The sequence below is a fragment of the Poecilia reticulata genome, linkage group LG10, assembly GCF_000633615.1.
Source record: "Poecilia reticulata strain Guanapo linkage group LG10, Guppy_female_1.0+MT, whole genome shotgun sequence".
Lineage (NCBI taxonomy): Eukaryota > Metazoa > Chordata > Actinopteri > Cyprinodontiformes > Poeciliidae > Poecilia > Poecilia reticulata.
In genome coordinates, this window is record NC_024340.1 from 27,175,390 (window position 1) to 27,191,151 (window position 15,762).

General features: G+C 38.0%; 3 protein-coding genes across 3 annotated transcripts; 2 read left to right on the forward strand and 1 right to left on the reverse strand.

Moving 5' to 3' along the window:
- Positions 1–1,880: 1,880 nt before the first annotated feature.
- On the forward strand, positions 1,881–6,105 carry ccng1 (cyclin G1). Its single transcript, NM_001329063.1, is given in 6 exon segments — positions 1,881–2,045; positions 3,174–3,431; positions 3,655–3,908; positions 4,556–4,634; positions 5,316–5,426; positions 5,527–6,105. Coding segments are annotated over 5 exon segments (894 nt in total). The 5' UTR covers positions 1,881–2,045; the 3' UTR covers positions 5,719–6,105.
- A 104-nt stretch (positions 6,106–6,209) lies between these two features.
- Positions 6,210–9,478, reverse strand: nudcd2 (NudC domain containing 2). Its single transcript, XM_008420047.2, has 4 exons — positions 9,195–9,478; positions 8,144–8,192; positions 7,897–8,048; positions 6,210–6,885 (listed from the first exon to the last, which is right to left on the reverse strand). The coding sequence occupies exons 1-4, from the start codon at positions 9,381–9,383 to the stop codon at positions 6,802–6,804; spliced, it is 474 nt and encodes a 157-aa protein (XP_008418269.1). The 5' UTR covers positions 9,384–9,478; the 3' UTR covers positions 6,210–6,801.
- A 312-nt stretch (positions 9,479–9,790) lies between these two features.
- Positions 9,791–15,740, forward strand: gabra6a (gamma-aminobutyric acid type A receptor subunit alpha6a). The gene is made up of 10 exons (XM_008420044.1): positions 9,791–9,926; positions 9,999–10,105; positions 10,213–10,280; positions 11,135–11,355; positions 11,480–11,562; positions 11,658–11,801; positions 12,028–12,180; positions 12,288–12,538; positions 13,536–13,780; positions 15,596–15,740. Exons 1-10 carry the CDS (start codon positions 9,880–9,882, stop codon positions 15,615–15,617), a joined length of 1,341 nt encoding a protein of 446 aa, XP_008418266.1. The 5' UTR covers positions 9,791–9,879; the 3' UTR covers positions 15,618–15,740.
- The last annotated feature ends 22 nt before the right edge of the window (positions 15,741–15,762 follow it).

The window sequence follows — 15,762 nt, forward strand, 5'->3', positions numbered from 1 at the left end:
ACCGCATGAGAACGTCAGGCTAACAATCAAGTCTTTTTATTTTTACAATGTTTAATAAAGATTTTATAGAACTAAAACAAGCTTCAAGGTGAGTCAACCTGATGTCTTCAACGTCATCTATAACTTTATCTGCACACCTTTAAACAACGTGCTGTGGCATTGTCTCTGCATGGCTCCTGAACTTGATTCCTGCAAGTGCTAAGACGTCTGCTTCGCCAAAATGTGTTTTTGTTCTACAGTGCCTTGCAAAAGTGTTCACACTTCTTGAATTTTTCCAAAAATTGACTATGTTACAGCCACTAACTTCTGTATCTTTTATTATGCTATTATGTTATATAAAAGAGCAACGCAATTAGTACATGGTCTAATGTGGTATGGCTTCTTTGCAGATCTAAAAATCAAAATTTTAAACCTGTTCAAACCCAATCAGATTGGATATCGAACATCCTGTCTGCTGTGTTCCTTTGTCTGCAAAAAGATCTTTGTTGTTAACTAACGTTCTCTAAAAAAMTCAAGCATCGGAGTACCATGTACATGTACCATGTGAGATRCTGTAAGACATGGGTCGGACTCTTTAGATAATCATGATTTCTGAAGGAATTGGTTGCAGTGAATTTTATTACGAAATTCTAGAGTACAGAAACACATGCAACACTTTTTATTTTATGTATTTATTTATTTATTTTATAAAACTCTGAAATCATGTATCACTTCCCTTATCACATAAAATCTCTTTTAAGTTTGTGGTTGTAACATGACAACATATTGAAAACTGAATATTTTTGCAAGACACATTTAATGTGTTAATCATCCTGTTCTTTCCTTGTATTGCTCGTAAATGGAATGTTAAAAAATTCACTGTGAAATATATAATACCCTCATGTGCTAATGCTGTCAAAGGACTTMTTGTTTGTAGTCATGTTATAATTTAGAAGCACTTTAAATGAACTGTAGTTCAGAAACTATATTGATATATATTTAAAACAATGAATGGTGTCTTGCTATTCAAAYATTTATATTCTTATATAATTTCTTAAAGATGTATATGTAATATGTAACACTTTAAACTACAGAAGTTGAGTACTATACTGTTATGACGTAAAATGTCTGRATTTGAATAAATGCAAGATTAAACTCTCCTAATGTCAACAAATCCTGATGCCAGATTTGTGTCGGCTTGATCWCTTCCAGATTTGAAGTGTGATATAGTAAAGTTTTTTCTTTGGAAATGCATTCGCTTCTTCAAATAGTTGTGATTTCTGATTAAAAAGAGCAGTGAAAAGAACAAAATCTGGCTTCTCCTGGCTCCTTCCAGATTGTTCTGGAAACCGCAGTAGCCTATATTTCCGGGTAAATTGAAAAAAATAAAAATAAAAATAAAAATCGTACCTGTTGGCCCAACAATATAAATGTTTTAACAATATATTTTCAGGCGCTTCCGGAAATAAATTCTCCTTTATTTGTCTTTTTGAATACTTTTTAATCTTTTTWAAAAAATGTTTACTTATGTGCAGGAACTTCAGAAACTTTGATAGTCTAAATAAATCAAAAATACAAAAAAGACCAATTCATACTATAAATGCTTTGTCGCTTCTTGTCATATATAATTGATAAAGTTCACAATAATTTCSTAAATATTGGTCCGTATAGCCTAATAAGTACAAGATAGAGCTCGGTTCTTTCTGTCAGTCTTCATTCAACTGCGATTGGTTTTGAAGTCAATAAGAGGCAGGGCTTAGTTTAGAGTGATTGGTAACCTGTCCAATCAAAACAAATGACGTTAGTAACCAGCCAATGAAAGCTCAGAATGTCTGGGCATGGTGTGGTTTTATTCCTGCTTATTTACCTAAACTGTCCTTTTCCCCGTCGCCTTACGCCAAGGGTAGGGGGTGTGCATAGGCAGAAATTCACCTATGCTTAAAACTTGCTTTCTTGAAAGTTCATACTTACAMATTTTTGCTTTTTGTAACTTTTTACACTCGCTTTCTAAGAGCGTGTGAAGATTTCTTTCTTTTAGTTCAATATATTAAAAACAACTACTCAAGGTAAGTAAACTAACATTTTATTTTTTATGTATATTGCTAAAATTATACCTGCTAAGTTTTAGTCACAAACCGTTCAACTTTTTTCTTATATTAGAAGTCCGAATAACAAGCAACGCCACCAAACATGATTTGTAGCTAGCTTAGCTGTGGTAGCCAACAATCGGTTCCGTATGATTTCTAGTTCACCATTTTCCCTACTTTAAAGTTTGTAATATCCACCTCAGTAATGTTGTTGGTGCTCTATATTTAMGTTTGGACTTGTATTTTGTGTTTTGAGCTGTGTTGCCCTGAATTGGATCTGTAACGGCGTTCAGTCTCCGTTGGTGTGTGCGGCAGGGACATGTCCTGACATGACGCAGGAGCTGCCCCAACAAGGCCCGATCCCTGTCCAAATAATCAAAATATGTAAAAACTACGAGGGTAATGCTGGTTTAGGTACTTAAAATGACGYGGGTTCAACTAAAGCCTTATTGGAAAATCTGTTTTCACACATCATAGATATTTATCCGTGTAATATTACCTATTTTCTAGTCCAGTTCAGAGGGAGACATGCTACTGGATTACTTACAAATATGGAAGCAGCCCCCCTTTAGGTGTCCTGTGTCGCACCAAATCTCTAATTTGGTTCATTTGTATATATTAACTTTATTTAGTAGATTTTTTTTTATTGTAGTTGTAATTACTGCTATTTTTAATCAGTGTGAATCTGTCTGAGTTGTATATTTTAATTTACGAGCCTAAGTTCCTAAACTGTCTGTAAAAGTGGAACCTTATCTGGATGCAATCTGCAGGGTTTAAAAACGTTTTAAAATCAATTTTAAGTTGAATGCATTGTTTAAGYAAGATCAATTGGACTTTATGTGTCATTGAATTGACTTTAGTTGTAAAGTGCCTATAAATAAACTGAATCTTCTTTTTATTACATCATCTGAAGGACATAACAGAATCAACARACTGTCACATTGATGTATATTTTACCTTTTGATGCAGAAAAAGATAACTGGAATCAAAATTAAGACTTTGGAGAAACCTTGGGCTTCATAACCTACCTGGGGGGTGTTTAGCGTCAGGATTCGGAGTTAATTTTTGTCTTCATCATTCAGCGTTGTTTTACTTTTTTCTGTCTAGATGATTGACACAGTAACTGGAGCACAGGCCTTTGCAGTAAAAGTAAAGGGCCTGATGGATCTGGAGGGCCGATGCCAACCCAAGCTCACTGGCTTGAGGCTCATGGAGACCGCCCAGGACAACGGCCTCAGGATGACCACCAGGCTGAGAGAGCTGGAGGTGAAGAACCTGCTTTATCTCTGCAGGTTCTTTGGCTTCAGCTCAGAGACGTTCTCGTTGGCGGTCAGCTTGCTCGATCGATTCCTCTCTGTAATGAAGGTTTGTGAATACWGTTGTGGCATGTCATGTTACTAGTAGAGATACACCGATTGCAATTATGTAGTAATTRTTGTTTTCGTAAGGACAAAAAGCAAAAACTAATCAAAGTAAAAATGGTCAGATTCTGCTCTCGAGACAATTTCTTGAGGCATCTCTAATTATTAGTCCCATTAAATCCACTAAGTAGCTTTGCACTAAAGACGCCTCTGCTTGTTACCTACAGATTCAACCAAAGCACCTGTCATGTGTTGGCCTGTGCTGCTTCTACATCGCTGTGAAGTCCTCAGAAGATGAGAAGAACGTGCCCCTGGCCAGCGACCTAATCCGCATTAGTCAGAATCGCTTTACTGTGTCTGACATGATTAGGATGGAGAAGATCATCATGGAAAAGCTCTACTGGAAAGTGAAGGCCCCGACGGCGCTGCACTTCCTCCGTCTGTTTCACAGCCACATCCAGGAGCAGCTCGACGCCGAGAGGTTAGAACAAATAGTCGCGTTATCCTCAATGGCTTGTTGTTAACAAAAGACTTAAGTTTGACAGTGATTGAAATTGGCCCCCTTTTTTTTTTTTTTTTGTTCACTCAAATACTTGAAAGTCAGATTTTCTTTTCATTTCATTAAATGCATCAAAACTGTTAGTGACTATTCATTTCTGTTTTAAAAGTATAAACGGCATCAAAGCAGTTTGTCTGAGCTTAGTAAAAATCCAATGAAGGCTTTGAACATATGCTTTGCATAAATCTGGGTAAAAAATCTCGTAATGCTTTAAATTTCTGTCGGACTCAAAACTACTTTTATGGCGTCTTTTTGTGACATAGATCTACATCTAAAACAGTTTTCACTATAAGTTTGCATGTGTTTTAGCTCTAGGATAGGGAACCAGAAAGAAGCTTTTATAACATTTTATTYATGTAAATTTGTTTCCTTAAAGCCTTGTCACTGGTAATTATGTATTTGAATCATAATATTCACATTTGGCGGCTTACGTAATTTAGGTAGTCCAGATTCACTCTTGGCAATTTGTTTTATTGTCAGATTTACGTTTAATCCTCCCCACTCAATTGACAAAGTTTGTTCTTGCATGTGGATTTTTAATGTGTTTTAATGCTGGTTGATTTTCCCAGCAGGGAGATACTGAGCATTGAGACGCTGGAGGCGCAGCTCAAAGCCTGTCACTGCTCCTTCATCTTCTCCAAAATCAAGGTAGGCTCAAAACGGATGTCCACATTTCCTGGTCTCAAGTATTTACAGGATTATAAAGGAAGTTCTACTGTTGGCAAGTAGCTTCCTGTAGTAATCTTTATATGGCTTGTTTGTAGAGTTAAAAAATACAAAAAATCTACAATTGCTGCCGTTGAAAAACGGATGACACATTAAACGTGTTTCACTCTTTAAGTTTTTAGGGTTCAGAGTTGGTTAAATGCTGGCTTTGGTTCTGTTTTATCTAACTTTTTAATTTTTTTATTGGCATTTATTTGATGAACATGAGGTCCTTACTGAAAAAAAGATGTAGAATTTGATTTCTGTGTTTTCCACATCTGTTTAAGTATGWATGTAAATAAGAGTAGGGAAAATATTTGTATTACCAGACTTWGTTGCATGATCCGTTGCCTAAACAATGTACCCATCATTCCATCGCTCCACTCTGTCCATTCTTATTTTCTTTCATTTATTTTTGTCTGTCCAGTCTCCAGTTTTTCTCTGGTAGCAAATGCAAACCCTGCCCTCTGAACAGACATCTCCAATAAATGCACATAATGTTTATATTTTAAAACGGATGTAAAGGACTAAGAAGTCTTAATTCTTGGAATTAGAACTTGGGAAACAAAAACGTGTACCAACCCTGTGAAAACATCACCATTTATTTATTTATTTTCTCCACAGCCGTCTCTTCTTGCTCTGGCTCTGCTGTGCTTCGAGGCCCAGGAAGAACACGACCCTGAACACATGAATCAAATATCTGAGGCCCTGAAAAATCTGCAACACCTGCTGAATGTGAGTTCTACTGGAAACAATAAATCTAGTGTTGCTCAGTAAAACAGTATGCTCTCATGTGTACTGATTTCTGTGGGTGTGTGTGTGTGTGTGTGTATAGGTGAGAGACGGAGACCTGGTGTGTGTTAGAGAGCTGGTCGGGAAATGCCTGGCTGAATACGCCAACACCAAATGCTCCAGACCAAACAGCCAGAGACTCCGCTGGACCATCTCGGGAAGAACCGCGCGCCAGCTGAAGCACAGCTACTACAAGATCACTCATCTTCCCACCATCCCAGAGTCGGCCTGTTGAAAAGCAGGTGCATGGATGGYCTTGCATGCAGGGAGAAATTCCTGCTGTCTGGTCGTCCACTTAGTTTTCCTTGCAGATCTTCATTCTTGATAATGAATTTCTTTAAGGAAAATATGAAACCTTTAGGAAACTTTTTTTCCCCCTTCCCAATAACAAGGAATACTGCTTTGTCAAATTGGCCAATCCCCCCTCCCCCCACCCCTCCCACACATCCTGTTAAGTTATACTTTCCTGGTTGAGTTGCCTGCACAGGTGTACAGTATGTTCTTGTTTTAATCCGTACCCAGATGATTTTGGTATGGGTTGCTGGTTTTAAGCTAAAAGTATTGAACCACCTAGGTCCTCAGTCCACCATGTGGAAGAGGAGGGAGAAGGATTTTGTGATTAGCAAAAATGGAACCAAGAAATCGGGCCCAAAATCCTTAACTCTCACCCTAGGTTGCTAAGCTGTCCTGAATTGCACACTCCTACCCAAGGTGATGACTTTTTTTTTAGTTTTTTTTTGGCGAGGGAAGTCTGGTTTTTAACCAGCAAAGTGAAGCTGGTGGCGATCCTGTCAGTTATGTGGACGCACAAAGCCTCTACAGTATAACTCGATTGGTTATAGTTGAAGAAAAGTGGGCACTGCCGTGGAAATGTAGGTCGGAACTTGTTTTGCATTTTCTTTACCAATTTCCCAGTGTAGTACATTTTATTAGTGAGGAGAAATAAAACGTGTTCTGGAGTTCAAAACGGTCAAAGAAATACACAATCTGACCTTATGTTTGTGCACCTTTCAATAAAAATTTATTGAAAAGCTACACTTGAGTGCATTCTCATTATTAAAAGGCAACCAGTTTTTTTTTTGTTTGTTTTTTTTACAAGTCTTGATTCTTTGTCTTGTACAATGAGCAACACAACTTGTCAAACAAGGTCTACAAAAAGTTCCCTGTGACTGAGGTAATCCAGAAGGAGACACTGCTGTGAAGAGTCTCTAACTTTGACACATTATGGTCAATCTGTCTGGCTGGAACCGATTTCCTGTTCTCAAAGGAAAAATAAAAAAAGTACATCCACTGCTGGAAGTCAGGAGAGAAGAGACCGTCACTGTTGTAAGCTGGAAAAATCTGGACCTCCGCCAGCAAAGTTTCCAGAAATCTCTGCCCCGCTGAAGTCAAATCCAGGATTCTAGACAAATAAAAAAAAAAAAAAAAAAGGTCACATAAAAGTCACATACAGTTGATGGTTTAAGCCAAGGAATAAATTTTAAACCATTAACAGTTTAAATAGCGGTTATATAGAGTTTTAATGTTGAAGTAGGACTTAAAATTCAAAAAGCAAAAGTGCTTTTGCTCTTTCCTAAAAATGCCAGAATCATACGATTGTTGGCAATAACTTAGCTTTTTCAAWAAGCAAACCTGGTGTAAATAAAAATTTACAATCCAATCCAACTTTATTTATAAAGCGCTTTAMAACAACCACAGCTGATACAAAGTGCTGTACAGTAAAACACAACATAATATTGTAACAATGGGTTACAATATAAAACACTTCAACCCACTGAACCTGTGAGAATCTTAGTCCATCTAGCCTTTTCTTGTAGAGATTAAAGCATTGTGGTTAACATGGATGTATATATAGCATGGTTATTTTTGGCAAAATTATTATTTTTTTTGCTTGAATTATACAAGAAATGGATGATCCGGAAATCTTTCGTCACTTTAAGGTTATTTCTGACAATTTTTCCAGTTGTATGGTTTTGTTAAAATACAGTCYTAAAAGCCGTTACACCATGTTAATTTCACCTATTGTCACTTTAGAACCACAAAATCCAACATATTTCTATTGGATTTCTTGTGATAGACCAGATTAAAGTTAAAATCTATGAATTGGAAAGAAACTTTTAGAGGATTATTAAAGTTTTTAAGGATGCACTGATACCACATAAGGTCTCAGTGAGACTTGAGGATGGAGTAGGGWAAAAAAAAAAAAAAAAAGTACAAATACCTTTGCAAGACACTATTATTCATTGCAATAATCTTGTATAAAACTGTGTAGTTAATCTTTAGTATTATGTTATGATTCAAATGTTTTCTTTCATTCATTAAAAAAAAAAAGCTTTACTTAAAGGTGTGTCTCCCCTTTACGGTGTCCTGGCAGCACCCCGTGTGTGTCTGAGCRGTTTTKGGTCTAACTGACCTCCCTCTGGAACCGCTCCAGCGTGAGCTTCCTCTGCATCTGGTCCTGGACCCAGGCATTCGCACAGTACTCGCCCTCCAGCAGCGAGGTCCAGCAGTTCCCYGCTTCTCTGTTCGTCTTCATCAGGACAATCCGGATTAGACATTTGTCCTCTGAAAAGAAAAGAGAGTAAATCAGGATGGACAGATGTTTTGAAACATTAACTTCAGGTGGAGTTGGTGAACGTTTTGAGGCGTTTGCAGCTCACCCAGCGTCCATGTGGCCTCGTCAGACACGGTCATGTCAAACAACCTTCCCTGGTAGGAAAAACACATACATTATGTTTTGATGCAGCAATCAAGACTAGTATGACATTAGGACTAGATGATTGTAATAAGTTACTACAAGAATAAATAGAAAAGTGTAAACTGTTTATATAAATCGTCTGTTTGTCTTTCCTTACTTATTTTTGAAAGTCAAACTCATATCGATACAATGCACATAAGATGATTTTTTTTTTTAAATTTGCTGTAATTTTGACAATCATGGCTTAGAAATAGTACAAATTTTAAGTCAGTATTTCAGAAAATTTGAATATTACAAAAAGTTCAATAAAAGGTGTTTTAAACAGAAATGTCTGGCATCTTAAAAGTAATTCCACTTCTTGTGAAACTCCCAGAAATCCTTGAATGAATTTTACTCGACAAGCTTTTTAAAGTTACGGCCATCGCTGTTGCTGGTCCACCTTTCACTACCATACTTTTTCCTTCCACTCAACCTATTAGAATGCTATAACCTTTTCACGATATTAAAATTTTCTGAGAGGGTATAATGGATTTTCATCGTCTGTAGGCAATAATCATCAAAATTAAAAGTTACAAAGACTTGAAATAATTCACTATATGAGGAATGAATCTACGAGTTTCAGTTTCTGAAATGAGTGACAAAAAAACTGAACTTTTTCCAAACATTCAGATTTTTTTCTTTTTCTTTTGTGGCTGTACTTGAAGTCACTGGAGTCAGTTTTAACACTACTCCCTTTACTGGCATGTGTCTAAGGATTTGTTTTTGCTTGAATTTAAACAAGAAATGGATGGCCCTAAAGGTTTTATTCATTTTAAGGTTATTTTTTGACCATTTTCTTTTTGTTACATGGTTTTCTTTTTGTATTATTGCCATTTTTTACACATATTTATGGTTAATTTTTTTGTACTTTTGTATCTTTAGACCCAAATGTGTATTAGGGTGGTTCTAAACTTGTCTGTATAATACAATTGAAAAAGATAATTACTCTCTGAGACGAATACCTCGCTTCTTACCTTGAATATTTCCTTCCCTCCGACCTGCAGCTCGATGTCTCTGCTTCCTAAGCGGCACTTCACCTCCTTAGCAGAAGTCCCTGCAGGCACATGGACTTCAATGAAGACCTCCTCCATGGTCTGGTACCAGGACCCCCACGGTGTCTTACACGGGACAACCCCGCTCCTCTCCTCAAAGTGGACTGACATGCTGCCGCTTCACAGCGCCTGACAACGCGTACTGGTTATACTGGTCACCAGTGCGGGTCTTTTTATCCGGAATCACAACAAACTTCCACTTCTTCCTCTCCATCTGTTTCCGGTTGAGTGTAGTCATGTATTTATTTATATTACCTGCAGTACCCCCTGCTGTCCGACTGCACGAACTGCAAATACGTTCATGTTTCCCGATGCATCATTAACACGACACTCTCAGTAACCTTTGAACTCTGTTAGTTAGACTTGAATTGAGGTGTTTATTTCTTATTTGAATGATGCTGTAATTTTCTCTCAACACCTATAAAGCGAATCCACAGTTTGTCTAAAAATGGAGTGGATTTACTAATCTGTTAATTAGATTACTGTTCTCGTCTCACTGCCTACTATTCTTAAGCAGACGCTGTAGCTACACAGAAAAGAGAACCTCTCTTACACATATTTTATTGTTGGTTAGAAAATTACAGAAAAATTATAATTGTTTCTTAAGATGGCTGCTGCCCCTTTATCAGTGGCTGCTCTAATCTGCTTGATTAGGTGAGTCTTGAATTTAAAATTGTTACAAGGGAATTTAAGTCTTAARGCGTAACTATCTCTATGTCTATGCAGTGTAGCTAAGGCACAAGGAGGTGAAAAAGTATACTCAGACAACATCACTCGCATTTTGGATAGACTTTTGGATGGCTATGACAACAGACTGCGACCCGGTTCAGGAGGTAATTACAAAACTTGTTTTTGTAATCTGAAAAATATAACATACCCCAGTCACTGTGTTATGCCTTTTATGCATAATACGTTGGTGGTTTGTCTGACATTGTTGTAGGTGGTATTACAGAGGTGAAGACAGACATCTTTGTTACCAGTTTTGGGCCTGTTTCAGATGTTGAGATGGTAAGATATGCCTTGCAAAAAATATTCTTTTTGAATACTACATGTTGTTTTTTTCTTGTACAATTTATAATACAAAGTTGATCACCCAAAGATATTTTCTGTAGCTTCAGCAATTATGAACAAATTCAAAGTTTGTCTAAAGAATTTTCTCAGTGGTGATGGAGGTGGTTAGAGTATGTTTCCCAAAAATAAATAACCATGTTTAATTAAAACTCTACAGTGATTATATGAGATTGGACTTTGTATGTAGTATGTTTTTTTAAAGCTGTAAATATAGAAAGGTCCAATTGATTCTTACTTGTGTGGAATTTGTACACACAACATGAGTTTCACAGATACAAACATTACTATAAAAATGTTCATGTTTAAATAAAACAGTCAAAGCCCCAAACAAAACTTAAAAAGACCTTTAGAACGTCTGGATAAATATCCATCCACACAACTTTTTTAGAACACGAGAAGTGTTGTTTTCTCTGAAGCAAAATCTAAATAAATGATTGATGACTCAAGACGTCTGCTCAGTACTGAATATGTGCAGACTGTTCGGGTGCCTCAGTGATCATCTGCCATGTGACCATCTAATAAGCTTTAATTTGTCTGACTAGCCCCATAACTCCATTATTGATGGCCTTGAAATCAATATGACAACATGTCAGACATCGAGAATGGCCGAATGGATTGATTCATGATTATGTGTGATGAGTGGCATCCATCATCGCTCATTATCTCCCTTCACCTTTCACTGCATATTGAAAGCTCTCTCTGGTGTTAAATATGCACATTATAGAATAAACTCTGAGTTAGGGGTCATTAAAAATATCTGTTTTTTGTCCACTAATGGTGTTTTTGTTCAGGAATACACCATGGACATGTTCTTCCGTCAGATGTGGGTCGATGAGCGGCTGAAGTTTGAGGGCCCCATTGAAATCTTACGTCTTAACAACCGCATGGTGGACAAGATTTGGACACCAGACACCTTTTTTAGAAATTCAAAGAAGTCCATTTCCCATAATATGACCACGCCCAACAAGCTCTTCCGTATAATGCAGAATGGGACTGTCCTCTACACTATGAGGTGTTATTTTGTTTTCAAGAGACCTGTACTTGAGCTATAATTAAATATATTGCAATAGAGTAGCATCATATTTCAGTAGAAAACAATATGAATTGAGTCTTTTTTGTTTGTATTCTGCTTATAGACTAACAATCAATGCAGAGTGTCCAATGAACCTCATGGCTTTCCCCATGGACGGCCACGCCTGTCCTCTCAGGTTTGGGAGCTGTGAGTACAGCAGATGTTCTCAACAGAGCAAGCATCATTTAGTTGCCACCGTTTTAGACATTACACTTGATTGAATGAGCATGTTTTTCTTTTAGATGCGTACACCAACAGTGAAATTATTTTCACCTGGARGAAAGGATTAGCAGGGTCTGTCGACTGTCCCAAAGAGTCAATTAGTCTTCTGCAGTACGATCTGGTTGGACAGATCTTGTCCAGTGAGATAATGAGGTTAAACACAGGTAACACGTYGTATCAGTAAGGAGATTACTCTTCTTCTTTCACACTTCATACATGATGCAAGACCTTTGAATAAGAGACCAAATGATTCTTCAAGTTTTGTAAAATAYAACAARGATTTAAGGTTCAGAACATCAATTTTTTTAACAAGAGAACAGAGTTGTTATCATGTACTACTCTGCTCTTTATTGAGCGCTTCTAACTTCACATGTCCCGTTTATTTTYCAGGTCACTATTCTGTGCAGGTGGTCCACTTCCTTCTCCAGAGAAAGCTCGGCTTCTACCTCATACAGACCTATATCCCCCTCATCATGGTAGTCGTGCTGTCGCAGGTTTCCTTTTGGATCAACAAAGAGTCTGTTCCAGCACGTACCGTCGCTGGTGTGCACCCTTCCTGTCGGCATCGTTATGCAATTAATGTCTGCTAATCACTGTGACCAATAAAGTTTCATGCATGCTTGATTAACAAATATCTGCCTCTCCTTTAGGCATCACCACGGTGCTGACCATGACCACCTTGAGCATCAGTGCTCGGCAGTCTTTGCCCAAAGTGGCTTACGCTACAGCCATGGACTGGTTCATCGCTGTGTGCTTCGCCTTCGTGGCCTCCGCCCTCGTTGAGTTTGCAGCAGTGAACTACTTTGCCACCTTGCAGGCAAACCGCCTGAAGAAGCAGAGAGCCAGACAAGACCGGCTGGAGGTGCTGGCCGCTGGCAGTGACGATGACGACACAATATCTGTTAGTAGTTGAATTTTGTGGCATTAAAAGATGGATGACTTTGTTTAGTTTTCAGTGAGGCTTAAAAGAGACAGATATCCTGTAGCTGAATCCAAAAACACTGAAGAGAATGACAGCAGGAACCCGTGGCTCCTTCTGTCACTAAATGAAGCATCCATCCTTCACGAATACACAATTTATTTACACACAGTCTATTAAAAGAGAGAAAACTGTTTTTCTTAYTGTCTGATACTAAATACAGTCTTTTCCTGTTTTAAGTCATTTAGAATGACCAACATTATTTATGTTTACTAATAATTACTGGATTTGGGATTAGTAAWAATCCTATTTAGATTTAAATTGGTTAATTTCTTTAAATTCAGAAGTTAGCATACACCGACATTTTGTTGTTGGGAAAGCCAATGTGATGTCAATGATTAAAATATTTGTGCGTTATACTTATTCTTGGTATACATTTGTTACCTTTTGTTACAAAAGATAACAAAAGGTGGAAAGTGTGCAGAGTTTTTTTTTTTTTGCTCCACAAGACATAGAACAAGGCATAGAATACAAATTAGAACACAAATAAGCATTTCTGTGCATTTCCAAATCATGCCGATTCCATTATTGACCCCATTAAGTGTCCCTCGCAACATAAATTTGCTGTTTTGTGCTTTCATGTGGAGCTATAGGTTTTATGCTAATACAGTAAGCCACCACAGTGTCCTCCTGGGATCTGTCTCACGTGTAAMGCTCATGGTTGGATGTTTTAAAAATAGCTTTAGTGTGAGAACAGAGTACAAATCCAAATACTCCTTGTCTCGTTTTGAAATCAGCCAGTGAATTTCTAGGAAACTACCTGCTGCGCTCTATAGGGACACTTGAATGTTAACATACTTGAATTTGACTAGCAGAATTCAGCTCATGTCGAGTGCATTTTTGTTTCTACTGTTTTTCTTATTGATATCCAAAAACTCAACTTTTCACCAATTGAATCTTCCTGCCTCCTTCCTCTCAGACGGACAGCAGCCACCGAGAAGGCCTGAAGAGGAGAAACCACTCAGTGAGCTGCAGCGACGCCGGAGATATCCCCCCAGTGCCCATTTTCCTCCAGCAGGGCTCGGCTTTTCCTCAAATCCCTCAGCTTGCCGGAACAAGCCCGATTGACCGCTACGCCCGCATCCTCTTTCCCCTGACCTTTGCCCTTTTCAACTTAGGGTATTGGTACATATATCTGACCAAAGAAACCATTGAGTCGGCAACGTGAGTCATTCTCTTTTTTTATGGTACAATTTGGATAGTTTAGATTTTTACAGTTGAATTGTATGTTTGTTTGATTTAGCCAAACAAGTTATGATCAAGAAGACTATTTACAAGACTCAAGGCGGATAATGGAAATTAGTTTTAATATTTTAAATAGGAAGACATTATTTAAAATATGGCGGGTTTCTCTCTCAGTTCATAACATTGTATTGTGTTGTTACCCTTTACATTTTGTCGCATTACATCCCCAGGTTTCAGGKTTTTTWWWAAAAATGTATTTTGCATGACAGACCATCAAAACATTACATTACTGGGAAGTGAAAAGGAATGGATATGTGAATTTAAACTTTTTGCAAATGAAACTTTAAAAAGCGTGGAATGCAGATRCACTGAGCCTCTCTGAGTCAGATTTTTTTTATACAATTCACTTCACTTATAAACTTTGMCTTCACTTCACTTACATCAGCCGGTCATACAGAGACAAAGATTTTTTTGCACATTGCCCACTCAAATTGAASCAGAAATSTACATACATCTAATAAAAACACACATAAGCTCTTTTTTTCTCACTGTCCTAAGCTGAATCAGATCAAACTTCTCTTATTTCGGTTCTGTTGGGATGACRAAAATCATTTCTATTTGCTAATTGCCACAATCCTGAGAGACTCATYCATCRTTGTCTTCAAAATTATTGATGTCACATTTGGAGRCACGCCTGTGGATGTATTTTCAGGTCACGCCTGGAACACACTGCTGTCTTGTTTGACACAATGGGAAAGTAAAATCAATCAGCCGAGATATCAGGAAGACAATTACAGAGCTGCACAAGTCTTATTAATAATGATGTTTGTGGATGTAACCAGACTTAATGTGGTGGAGTTAAAGCTATAAGAATGCTTTTCCAAGAACCTGTACTGAGAAATGTCCCAGCTGAAAACTATTTTGCCCTTCTTCTGACTGCTTTTCACCCGTTTGGAGCTGAAGCTTACAGCAAGTTAATTTTCTTTGCTGTATTTTGTTGTTGTTATTGTTACCTATAAGGCTCAGGTTTAGTCTTGTAAAAGTCTTCTTGGGATTTTAAGCCAAAGACTTAAATTATTCATTCAATTTGACCCTATTTCTATCGCTGAAACACCAACAGTAGTTGGAGCTTTACAGAGGAGAATGATGTTAGGTTGCAYCGACACTATGAATGCGTTTTTTTCTTTTTTCTTTTTTTAATCATCTAAGGGGGATGGAGCTTGCAGCTAATTTAAGAAGGAAGCAATGCATCATATTTGCAGGCTGGCAAACCCCCTTTTTAATAACACACTTTCTCTGTGGGGAATCAGACCAACCAGAACTCACTTTGTAGTTTATTACACAATGAACCAACTTTTTGTGCTCATAAGTGAGCCACTCCGGAAGCAGAAAGCTCCATGGCTAAGAAGGAAAATGGGAGCTAGAGTTTAAAAAAGACCGCARGAAAAAGAGAGAGAGAGAGAAAAAAAAGAGACMGGGTGGTGGGGGGGAAGATCTGTTATGTAACGCAGAGGAGTGCAGATCTGCTCATCATGCTTCTCATGTTGCTGTCAGAGAATATTTATGGCTGTTTTGTTTGTTTAATGTGAGAGAGAGACAACATGGAGAGCATGGCAGCAGCTGTGGCACGTCCGTTCCCCGGAACGCTCCGTTTCCAAGCCGCTACTTTTGAAGGGTGTGAGGATGAAGAGTGCAGAAGCAGAGCTGGCTGTGCAGCACACTGCAGAGAGAGCTTCTCTGAATGTGGAATAACGGGAGCTCACGTTTCTGATGTGCTGTCTTCTGGTCTTGCAGGGAAATGGATCTGAAAAACTGAGAAGACATTGAGGGAGGGGGAGCACACATGCAGCCAGAGAGACCTTCGGGATCCATCCATCCATCCATCCATCCATCCATCCATCCATCCATCCATCCATCCATCCATCCATCCATCCATCCATCCATCCATCCATCCATCCATC